The 12407-nt window shown below is 40.4% G+C and overlaps 1 protein-coding gene across 10 annotated transcripts in view; it reads right to left on the bottom strand.

Moving 5' to 3' along the window:
• GRIP1 (glutamate receptor interacting protein 1) overlaps positions 1 to 12407 on the bottom strand; it is a 327461-nt gene that overhangs the window by 19641 nt on the left and 295413 nt on the right. For all 10 annotated transcript variants that reach the window (XM_069773563.1, XM_069773570.1, XM_069773571.1 and 7 more), the window contains 5 exons: positions 9379 to 9448; positions 8976 to 9121; positions 3324 to 3468; positions 2119 to 2258; positions 1752 to 1940 (listed from right to left, as the gene is read on the bottom strand). In XM_069773563.1, coding sequence (XP_069629664.1) covers positions 1752 to 1940; positions 2119 to 2258; positions 3324 to 3468; positions 8976 to 9121; positions 9379 to 9448 — 690 coding nt within the window. The remainder of the gene's footprint in view (positions 1 to 1751; positions 1941 to 2118; positions 2259 to 3323; positions 3469 to 8975; positions 9122 to 9378; positions 9449 to 12407) is intronic.

Genomic DNA, 12407 nt, shown 5'->3' with positions numbered 1-12407 from the left:
CTTGACAGGTCAAGACAGAATGAACTTTAATAGAAATCTGGGTCACATTAGTACCACAGCAAGGGATAAGGCACAAATCTGATTACACTCAGGCTGTTTAGCACAAGTGCCATGTATCCAGCCAAGTCTGGGCTGATTTTTTCAAGGCAGTTAGGAAAAAAGTCTGCTTTGAGATACTGGTTTAGTTTTGGTGTAGCATCCGAATCATCAGGACTTTGGAAAGCAGTCTGGGCCTCAGTCCTTTCCACAGCAGAACAATTTGCTCCAAATATCATCAATTCATCCAGGAAATGAGAACTATAATTTTGGCACTTTTTCAGCAATATTTCTCCTTAGAACTTCAAAATATCAGAAGAAAATATAACATGATTTATTTTGATAAACTGACCAAACCAGCTAAAAACAGAAAAGGGGACAAATTAATCCCAACTCTAACTCCAGTGAAATACAAATTATACAGAGGGAATATAGACCAATACATTCAGTACTAAATAAAATGTTATATGTAGCAGTAAATTAAAAGTAAAACGTAGAAAATGGGAGTTATAATTAAATGTGTTGAGACTGTCTTGTTTAAAGTAAGTTGACGCCAAACATATGCAGTAAGGCTAAGAAATACTTAAAAATTAAAGAACAGAAAAAGTGGCCACTAGTAGTGACATCAGTTACTTCTTGATCTCAAGTAGCTCAGCACGTTTCAAAGGAAACATTCTGCTTTCCAGAAGAAAGCGCCAGTGTTATCACTGAGCAGGCACATTAGAGAATAGCAATGAAAGTAACCAGCACAGAACTTCAGTCTAGATGGGAAATCTGCTGGGCAGAGCTCAGTTTCAGTTCTCTGTGAGAGTACAAAACAGCTGTCCGTGAGCTACTACGCATGCTCCTGGAAAGCAATAGAAAGAAACAGAGAAATAAAATTGAAAGAATGTGTGCAACCAGAGCAAGAAAAAATTATTTGAGGTAAAGATCTACCTGTCCAAATACCTGCCAGGTAGTGGGAATACCTGCTTTACTATGGAAATAAACATTTTAAAGAGAGTTAAATAATACACTGAAGCTGTGCAGAAGTTATTTTTCTTGTTATCTACAACACTACAAGATGTCCGTATCCCCAACTGCCTAATAAATGTGTCTTACAAATTAAAATGCGATTATCTGAAAATCTTATATAAAACAATAGCCAAGCAGAAGTAGAAAATTTAGTGTTTAGGAAAATCATGTCTTTAAATAGAATGATTGTTTTTGAGAGCTGAAAGTTAGATGTTAATCCTGCAGGAATGAGGAAGAAGCAAATGATTTACAAATCATAAGCAATGCCTAACGTTCCTGCTTCAGCAGTTTATAATAAATCTGTTGTCAGTCAAAAATTACTGCACATGGACATCAAATTCCTGAAAATCTTCAGTGTGTTCTGTGTCTTGCATTTATCTGTATTTGAAGGATAAACTCATTTAGTTGCGGATGAGCTATGGACCTGGCTATTCAGATGTCAGTAAAGCTAACAAAAGCCTGTTAATATATTGATAAATGCTTCATAACACATCACATTGTCATGAAAAAATGAATCTGAGGCCAGCCAAGTGTAAGAAATCATGCTGCCTGGTGAGGTGTGTGGTCATAATAAGACACCGGCACATTACAAAGCACAGGGTTTAAAGTTGGTACAGATAAAGTTCTCTTTAAGGCAAAGGAAGGTCAGCCATGAAGGTGATAATTTCTACTTTAAATGTTGATTGCATTCTTGATAGTACCTTGATTTCCAAAGCTGGTATCAATACCAGAGCCATCCCATGACTCTACCGCACTGTCAACACTTGGGACTGTAGTGGAATAGATGTCTGAGAGTTTGCCAGATTTCTGTGCAGCAGAGGTTTCATCTTCAGCATCACTCAGTTCACTTATGTGACCCACAGGGACAGAAAATTTCTTGGGACTGGTAGCTGAATAGGATTATAAAAAAAAAAAAAACAACGGGGTGGCGGTCATTGCTTTACTGCAGTTCTAAGAATATGCTTTTTACTAGTGACATGACGTTTTTCCAGGGATGGCCTAAATGCTTGTTAATCTGTAACAACACATGCATTAAAGACCACTGATGCTGCCCCTGGCCATACTCACCATCTGTCTGCTTCTTGATTTTCAAGGTGACAGTTTCTCCTGCCATCTGTAATAAATGAATGGCTTCACTCAAAGGTTTTCCTTTCAGACTGCTACTGTTTATTGCTAGGATTCTGTCTCCTATGTGAATTGCCCCAGTCCTACAATAAGAGAGAGAAGTAAAACATTGAGAGCATAAAAAACAACAAAGGCATGAAAGTCTCATCTCCCTTTCTTTCTTTCATTTTGCTTTTATAGCTGTGTTACAGAGTAATTATTTGTTAGAAAGGCTTAAAGCAAGTCACCTTTGTTGTAGTGACAATAGCAGAGCGGAGGCATGGAGATGTGGATTTCTGCGTTACTGCGGTAGTTGAGTTAATCACCTATGGATGATACTCATTGCAGCCCACCTGTTTAAGAGCAATCTCAGACAGCTCAGTATGTTCTGAAATGAGTCAAGTTTCTAGAAGTCTCACAACATAACAGATAATGGCAGTGTGAGCAAGTAACCAGCTATTTCACCAACATGGCGTTCAGGATGGATCATATCAAGAGAAGAAAATAAATTCTCTTTGTGTAAATGCACTGTTTGTTCTGGCTGTGCACAGTATCATGTTTTGCGTGCTCTAAGTTCTCTCTGAAACCACCACCAAAGGTACCACAGTTGCAATGACTCTACCTATCTTAGAAATAACAGGTGATAGAAAACCTTAGCGTTTCCATTATTCTCTATCCATCAGTTACTATGAGGAGCATTTCTACTCCTTGGATAATGCTTGCTATGGTGTATGTAAGTGCACATACAGATGCAGTGTGTGTATATAAATGGCAGATAAGTATACAGTTAAGTTCAGATAAACTTAGACACATGAAGTGCTTTCCTTACCTATTGTACTATACAAGGCTATTGCTTTTAAAAGGCTGCTAAAGTGTTGCTGTGACTGAGCAGTTTGAATGACTAGTCTTTCCTAGGTGATTTATAATAAGGACCACAATCCTCTGCTCTGTCTTGCATAGTATGTGCAAGAACATCCTGTTAAGATATTGCTCATGCTCCTGAACTTGGCAATGATCAAAAAACAACAGCAAAAAGATTATAAACTCAGATTTGGAGAATTATAAAAACACAAATTGCTAAACCATGAAAATTAGCATCTTCATGTAAACAAAATAAAGATTTATCTTGACAAAAAGAATGTTTAAAAATAATTTGCTTTCCAATTTACCTTTCAGCTAATCCTCCTTTTGTAAGGCTGGAAATGATTATGGGATCAAAAGGCTCCTCAGTACCAGAGATTGTAATTCCAAGAGGCCCACCATAGCGCTTGAGCTCAACAGTATAAATAATTGCTCCAGAGCTCTCTTGTTCATCTGCAATAAATGCCAAGGGGATGCAATTGGTTTCTTATGAAAGAGGGAATGAAAAAAAATAGCGTATTCAGTCTAGTGACTCGTAATCAAACAACATTTTCAAAAGGATTACATTTCAGATACACTTCTTAATCATATTCTACTGGATTATTTTGAAAACAAAAAACCAAACCCAAACACCACCCCTCCCCCCAATTTCTCTCTTGTGCAATTTCTTTTTTATTGCCAAAGCCTGATTACACTGAAGTCAATAGAAAAACTCCCCTCATTCTATTAAGACTACATTTTACTCCATTTAAAATCTTTGTATCTTCTTTCCTATTAAAATATAACTTCAGGCTATTTTGTTACAGAATCAGAGGATGACTGAGGTTGGAAGGGACCTCTGGATGTCATCTTGTCCAACCCCCTGCCCAAGCAGGGCCACCAGGATCAGGCTGCCCACGACCGTGTCCAGACGGCTTTTGAATGTCTCCGAGGATGGAGACTCCACAACCTCTCTGGAAACCTGTGCCAGTGCTCGGTCACCCTCACGGTGAAAAAGTGTTTCCTCACGTTCAGAGGGAACCTCCCGTGTTTCAGTTTGTGCCCATGGCCTCTGGTCCTGTCGCTGGGCACCGCTGAAGAAAGCCTGGCTCCCTCTGCTTCAGATAGTTATACACCTTGGTAAGATCCCCCTGAGCCTTCTCTTCCCCAGGCTGAACAGTCCCAGCTCTCTCAGCCTTTCCCCACAGGAGAGATGCTCGAGCCCCTTCATCATCTTTGTGGCCCTTCGCCGGACCCGCTGCAGTACGTGCCTGTCTGGGTTGTACTGGGGAGCCCCGGACTGGACCCAGCACTCCCGCTGTGTCTCCCAGGGCTGAGCAGAGGGGAAGGATCACCTCCCTCGACCGGCTGGCAGCGCTCTGCCTGATGCAGCCCAGCAGGCTGTTTTGGCCGCCTTCGCCCCAAGGGCACATTATTAGGGAACAGACAAGTTACTACTATTGTATAAATACTGGTACTCATCTGTTTCTTGAAATGAATAGAAGGTATTTAGAATCAAAGATAATTCAAAAGTTTTAAAACCAAACTTCCTTAAAAGAATTGTGGGAAATGTCAAAAGTCATGATAAGATGAACAGCTGTCTCCCTAAGAGAATCTGAAATATATCCCATGTTTTTGATGGACAAGTTTTAAGCTTTTGTAACGGAATTAAAAATAGCTTCTGAATTATCAACTAAGTTGAATAATAACTCTATTAGATTTGATTTCATTATATTGCATGAAGTCATTTGCATTATTTTGAAATTTTAAGTCTCACCAAACAATCATCAGAAACGGAGAATAATTCATCACCAGGAAAGCTTAAATACAATGTATTTTCCTTAAACAATACCCAACAGGTGTTGCAGCAATAAGAAAGGCTCCTGTGTTTATACAGTGCATGCTCTTTACATATTATAAAAAAAAAATCACAGCAGGAGAGCAATCAACTCCAGTATCTTTGAGTTGTGAAGGGATATTTTAAAATCTAAAATGCCAGATTTCTCCTCAGATCAAAATAACAAATGCTCCCTTGCCCATCTTATGATATTGGTATTCAGCCAGGATGTCTGGCCTGGCAGGCAACTTTTCCTAGATCTGTGGGTAATGACATTTCAAACAGCTCAGCGAGTGTGGAAAATGTCTAGGACGCACATTCCATAAATGTTACTAGAACTAACCTGAGACAAGTTAGAAAATTCAAATGTTCCCATTTCTGTTCCTGTAGATAGAAAAACTTTAAAAGGAAAAAAGATACCTGTTTTGCTAGCAAAGCTTCAAAGAGTTGCTTTCTTCTAATGCTGAACATAGTACTTAAGCAGAGCTGGAGAAACACTAGTATCTTTGGAGCTACTTTGTTTCTTCCCAATTTGCAGAAAATGTGGGACTTTAGCTCCCCAGCTCTCTCCTATTTTCCCCTTGCTATCCACATAAAGAAAACAGTGCACATAGAGAACCAAAGGAGAGAAGAATTAGTGGTGTTTATTCCGCAAAGAATACTGGGATTTTCATGCCTAGCGTGGGCCGTATATTCCTACGTGGGGCATTATCATCAGTGTTTTGGCACAGTCCACATCAACTACGCTTTATCCGACATGCTCTTTCCAGAAGCGCCCAACTCCCAAGACCCCACTGGAAGCCTCTGGCCGGCACACAGCGGGTAGCACATCAGCTGCCACCGCACCGCAGAGGAGTGGCAGCTCTTGCTTGCTTGCTGGAGCATTTACGGAACAACGACAAATCCTCTGGGATCTAACGCTGATAACGTTTACACAGGTGTGGCATTGACACCGTACAAGACTTCAACTGAAGGATGAAAAGTAATCCACCAAGCTAATTGAAAATCTAACAGCCAGTATTTGCTAAGGGCCGACACAATCCTGACGTTTCTCCGCTATCAACAATGAGTGAGTAAGAAGTTATTAATCATAGAGCAGCCCTGCCACATGAGAGTTGGAAGTTTATAGATCTTAGTGAATGACTGGAAAAGGAGACTGGTCCATTATGTCTGTCTTCTGGTTAGCCCTAGTTAAGAAAATTAATGGCAGGCTGCAACACATGTCAAATTGCTACACTGTTCTCTTCAGCGCTCTTTCCAGGCAGCAGAAATGTGAACTATGTGAGAACACGGCATGCATGTGGCCTGAATTCCAATGAAGGCCAGTTTTGCCATGAAAGCAAAGAACTCGGATATTCAAAAAAAGAGTGGTAGCCATTAGGTCAATCAGGAAATAAAACTGTCCTCAGTTTGGGAAGCTGGCAAAAAAAAAAAAAGATGAGAAAAACTGCTCATCAGGAAATACAATCAAACCACCATGGTTTTGGGTCTCATGTTTTTGAGAGTCTCCTTCTTTCTTTTGTGTTGCAATTGCGGATAGTTCTAGGAAACCACATTTAATAAAGCAGACCCTCTGTGCTGCAGCACCTCTGCTCTGTCCGCTAGTCTCTTGCTCTTCAGAGTAACATCTGATCAATACAGACAAAAAGGCAAAGAAGAGGATGGTCTGGGGGAGCACGTAACATACTACTCTGCTGCTGGCCTCACCTGCACGGCTGGCTCTGAGAACACAGCTCTGAGACACATACAACTGTCTGGAGAAGGGAGGAGTTGGAGAGTCAGCAGAGGAAGAAAAAACGGAAGGCAGAAAGAAGAGCTAGAAGCTAGAAATACTTAAAAATTAATATAAAAAGAAAGAGTTTGAAAGACAGTGAGGAAATGAGAACCTAGGGAGGAAGAACCCCTGCTTCCTGCCTTCACCTCCTGAAAAAAGCATGCCATGAGAAATCAGAAAAAGTTTAAATCTTAATCTCATTCTGTGATTTAGAAATTGTTTTGGAGTGCTGCACGCCTACTCATCTATTAGCATCAGGCTTTCCTTTTCTTGGGGAATTTATTAACGATTTTTTTCTGTTGAGTTTGAGAAGCACACTTCTTCCCTTTGTGAGAAAACAGACTTTTATAAATAAACTAATGGCAAATAAACAAAAATTTATCTTAATTGAGGTACACTTTTTGCTATGCCTTTGCTACTGTTTCGCCACTGGTTTTTAAAGAATTTTTTCTTTAGCATTTCAGGAGACATTAATTTTAGATTTCAAAGTACCTGAAATCTGCTATAAATACTTTCAATTACACTTTGGCACTTAACTGCTACAAGAACCATTTGTATAGAGAATTTTGTTCAGTAGGTCTCTGAGTAGCTGTCCGTTTACATTTGAATCTGTTCAGTTACACCAATCGTGTCTGGATAAGACGCTGTACTTGTGTGAGAATCTCGATATAGATATATGATGTAACTGTAAAATAAGCAATGTGGATGTATAAAAGAAAACCATGGAATAAGAATCCCACTCAGACTAAAATCTGTACCAGCTACCATGGTGTGCAATACCTAGGAGAGCAAAGATGTTACTTTACATGAGGGGAGACCGAAATCCACATTTCAGTAATAACAACAGAAAATGTGTACCAACTTCAATGGAAATGGAAGCTGTCCTAGAAAAAGATTAAGTCCATAAGATGAGGGGGAGCGGGGAGACGACATGACACACACAAGACAAACCCACAAATGCTTGAAAGTGTGGGAGAAGTTACTACTTCTTCTACATGGCTTTAACTCACTCCCCTCTTCTATGGTCTGTTGGTAACTTCTCTGCAGAGAGAATGAGAAGGAGTCTTCCAAATGAGGGGAAGAAGATGAAGGAGGGATCCTAGGTGCCACGAACACTTAAAAGATAGACCCCCTCTTGTGTAGGGGAAAACTCAAACTTCCTTCTACAGGCGTTTTTCCTGGCAATCTTCTGCCAAGTGCAGCTGCAGTTTGCCCTTCGTAATATGCCTGCTTTGCTCAGTTTTGCAAAGCAACTGTCAGTCAGGTGTCCTTTTGGATGTACAGCCCACAGCCAGTTTGGCCAGCTTCTGTCCAAGATGGACCAACTATGTGTAGCAAATTCCACCTCACCACTTGCGGAGACCTAACCACAATATCCTGCTGAGCACTGGCCATTCACTTTGCTGTATCAAAATTTACTTCTGAAAGCCAATTTGCACAAGGCACTAAATGCATCCGCCTTTGCTTTGTGCTGATCATAGTGAGAAGATACTTCTGTTTGCTTTCAAAAGCAATTAAAGGAAAAGAGCATTCTAGTGCAATTCGAAATGCCATTTCAACAGTTGCACTCGATTTTAAATAATAAAGGGTGGCAGGCTGTGCCTTTTTGCTGTGAGGTTGTATAGAGCTTACGACAAGTGAATCTACAGTTCATGCTTTTGTGTAATGCTATAATATAAACCCCTGCAGTAATGGTAGTTATAATTGTCTAACTTCCTTTGCCACTAGAATGCATAACAGAACTCGCTTTATTATCTCCAGGCAGAAATTCTGCTCTTACAGAATCCATAATGGGGAAGATCCAGGAATATTAATAGATGTAGGTGTGCAAAATGATGGCAGCTCCATTACTTCCACTGGGCTGATCAGACGTGGCTCCTCCATCTGCCATCCAGCACAGTGTGTAAAGTACTACTTACCTTTAAGCACGTGAACAGTCACACTGAAGTCAAGTTTGTAAGTTTATGGATAAAGCATGCACTTCCCCACCCTGCTGGAGAACTGAGGCCTATGGATCCATGCTTTGCTAACCATGATTCCAATCTCCAAAGCAGAGAAAATCTCAATACGCTGATAAGAGAAAGATCAACCTTACTTGGCTGCACCTGAGGGGAAATTGCCTTTCCAGAAAGCTGAAGACCTCATTTTGCAGTGCAGGTCCTGCAGGCAATATAGCCACTGAGAAAATTCAAAACTTTATACACCATCAAAATTCTTTTTAGTGTGACATTTTCTGATTAGCATTAGCATAAATCAGCCATGTTTAGGAAAAAACAAAAAAATCACTAAAATTTAAATGCAAAATAATAACCCTATGTTCTAAAAATCCTGAAAAACCACAAGAATCTGCAATAGGCTCACTGCTAATACCGGAATTATCTTCATCTTTGCGGATCTTTAACTTTACAAGGTCCTCACAGTGCTGAAGGATCTGGACAGCATCTTCCATTGAGCAATTGTCAAGTCGAATGTTATCTATTGCAAGCAATTTATCACCCAGTTCGAGTGTCCCAGTTCTGTGAACAAGCAAACAAGCTTATATGAAATTCTAGTAACACTAACGCAAGGTATTTTAGAAGGTATGAACATTATTATAGAAATGAGATGGATTTTTTAAAAAGAATTATTTCTTAATAGGCTGGACTTTTCATTTGTAACTGCTTTTTTTTTTAAAAAAAAAAAACACGGTCTCTTTCAACTTCCCTCCATTTAACTTGAGTCTGTCTGGCTACCCAATGGAAACAGATTTTTACTGGGAGCTTGATTGTCTTACCTGTGAGCAACACTTCCTTTCTTGATATCAGAAATAACCAGAGGGTCCCCTGGTTTTCTACTGGATGGAGCTGTAATAAAGAATACATACAAGTATCTGTTTTTATTTCTAGATATGCAGATGGGCTAATTCTGTCCATAAATCAACACTTCATACAAATTATCTACCTGTATTATATTCCTTCCCCTAAATTCTACAGACATGAATACAAACAATCATCATCAGCATATTAGTAAGACTGCATACTCCTCAAAAATTAGAAAATGCCAGAATTAAGGTGACTGATGCAAAGTGAATTTAACCTGATATGTCTGAATCCTGGGTTAGGTCAGGACTGGACCATGCAAAGATACCACTGTACAGCTGCAGTGATCTATCATAAAACGCTGTGTAGCTACAACACATAAGGAAGACTTTCTGTTACTGGAACCTTTCAGCACAACTACTAATGCTGATCTTTTGCCAGAATATTTCTGTCAGTCATAAATCATGTTTTATTACATCCCTGACCAACAGAGCTGCTGTGGCAAAATATCTAGAGTGGGCTAGCCCCACATTCTTTACGTCCACTCCTGTCTCATTCAGTGCTTAAGACAGAGGTATGAAGATAATCCTTCCTGGGTGAGAAGGACGAATCTCCTTCACATTAAATGAGATGCTGTGGATAATGGCCACACACACCATTGGGCTGATACGCAGTTACCACATCTGCACAGATGTACCTTACATCACATGGCTGCTTGCTTCACTATGACTCGCTGCTTCCTCTGAAGTAAACATGTGCCTCCTGCGATGAGTAACCTTGCTCCTCTATACTGCTGCTGAGCCTTAAGCATTGTGGACTTTTCCCCACTTTGTACCGAGCGATACCTACTAGAAGCCCTGCAATTCTAGCAATAGTCAAATTAGTAGAACTCCCACCAGTCCTCTCCACTTCTTGGAGGTATCTGACATAACTTTCAATTTTCTATCTGTCCATCATGGTTAAAAGGATGCTCCACTCTACAGTGCCAGTCATTGCAATTCTCTACTGACTCGTGCAAAAGTATCTGACAAATTTCCCTTGGCCAGGAAATTTGCTTAGCAATTTTGCTTGACTTTTGGTTGCATAGGAAGCAGTTAACTACCCCAGAGGAAGACGATGATGACTACTGACTACCTCCGGAGGACTGTTTCTTGGAGCAGCCTCACTGAATGCATTGTTTTGGAGGGTTCATCCATTTGCTGACAGAGGACTGCGCTGAAGGTCTGATATGGTAAGCAGTGGGTGCAGAACTTGAGGGTGATGAAGGATACAGCTCTAGACAATGGTGCAGTGCCTGCTCTCTGCCGGGAGGAAGCACACCACCTCTGGCTGCTCTGGCCAGGAGGCGGTCCACGTGGTGAGCGCAGGCTGACTTTTGGGACTGCTGTTAACAAAGTGCATGCTAATATTAAAACGTTGCCACGTGGTATAAGGCTCTTGGTTCTCCTGAAAGCACTAACGGTTTTTGCACGTGTAGGGCTCTTCAATGGCCCCAAGCCATTTCTGCTCTGCGTCCTGAGGCCTCTGCACTCATTCACAGAAAGTACTTTTCCATTAGGCTCCAACGCCTAACTGACAATCACCCAAAAAGCTACCCATACTGGAGGATCACCTACAAAATCCTGATGTCAGTTACTTTAGCAGCTCATGATTCTTCTCTTTGATGGAAAATGACAGATCTTCAGCTACAGCAACCGCAAGGTATATTAATAATGACATTTCCAACACAATATTCTAACAGATCTTGTTAACCTTGGTTGCCCTGGATGAGAAAGCCTTTGAATGTCCAAAGGAACTCTTTAAGAGCTGCTAAATAGCCATATTTCAAATGCAGTGTCTTGAAAGTCCAGAAGACAGACGTACAAGGACTTTCAAGAATTTTTAGAAATGTGCCTAAAACACCACGCTTTCAGGAAATGCCTATGTCACAATTTAGAGAACAGCAATTAACTTTTTGCAAGACATGTAATTTTCATAGCTTCTCATACTTTCACACTATCAGGCAACTATATGATAGTTCCATCATTTACTTGAATTCTTTGGGCTTGTTTCACCAATTTGTATCTTATAAAATTGTAAAGTAACACTTTGGCGAACACTTTTTTTTTAAATTCTATGTTTTTACCCTCTGGTTTGCCTTACAAATCTCTGAGGTAATATGCCACCCACTGTACAATGTCTGCAGTTTGAGATTTGAGTACTGCGATAGTTTTTAGGAACCTGCTTTTTAAAAATTACCAGTACTAAAGAAAACAGCCCATTATTGTTCCAAAAAGGAGAGAGAAGGAACCAAAATGGGGGACAAAGCACAGCTCAAAGTGCAAAGCTACAGAGTACATGTGGATGCAAAGGGTATGATATTGTCCACAAAGTTATTACAGTTTCAAACGGAGTAAGTGTGAACCAGCGGTATTTTGTCAGTTGTCCTGGTCTATTAATTGTGTGTGGTGGATGAAAGCCTTTTTGCAGGCAGCAAACACAGCTCTGTGTGAAATGAATCCCCCCATGCTGACAAGCCCTTAATAAGCAGTTACACCACACTTTGTTTTACTCTTGCTCAGTGCTCATGACATACTTACTACAAACTATTCAAGTTGTGTTGCAGAGATAAAATCATTAATTTCCTCCTGAACTTTTGTACTGCACATCACCACAGCCTAAGATTGCCTCCCAAACACTAGCGAACAGATGCTGTCCCCAGCAAGAAGATTGAGCACTATTATCCTGATTTTACAGATGGGGAAAGGAAACATAGGAACATTTAGGTCAAAGTATGACAATTTTCAGTGAGCAATTTGAGATACCCATGCCTTTATTTCTCACAATAGTTTGTAGTATATAACAGCTTCTATGTCCACAGCACAGCTACTGGCATTTTCAGCAACAGCTGCAGATGCTCAGCATTTCTTCAAGTGTGACCCCAGGATCAAAATGGTTTCCACAGAAAATCAAGCAGCCACCTGTGGAAAATATATCTCCCCCCTCCCCACCCCATGAAATGACA

The sequence above is a fragment of the Haliaeetus albicilla genome, chromosome 28 (genome assembly GCF_947461875.1).
Source record: "Haliaeetus albicilla chromosome 28, bHalAlb1.1, whole genome shotgun sequence".
NCBI classification, from domain to species: domain Eukaryota; kingdom Metazoa; phylum Chordata; class Aves; order Accipitriformes; family Accipitridae; genus Haliaeetus; species Haliaeetus albicilla.
The sequence above is the reverse complement of the archived record's forward strand: the minus strand, read 5'-3'. Positions and strand labels throughout refer to the sequence as shown.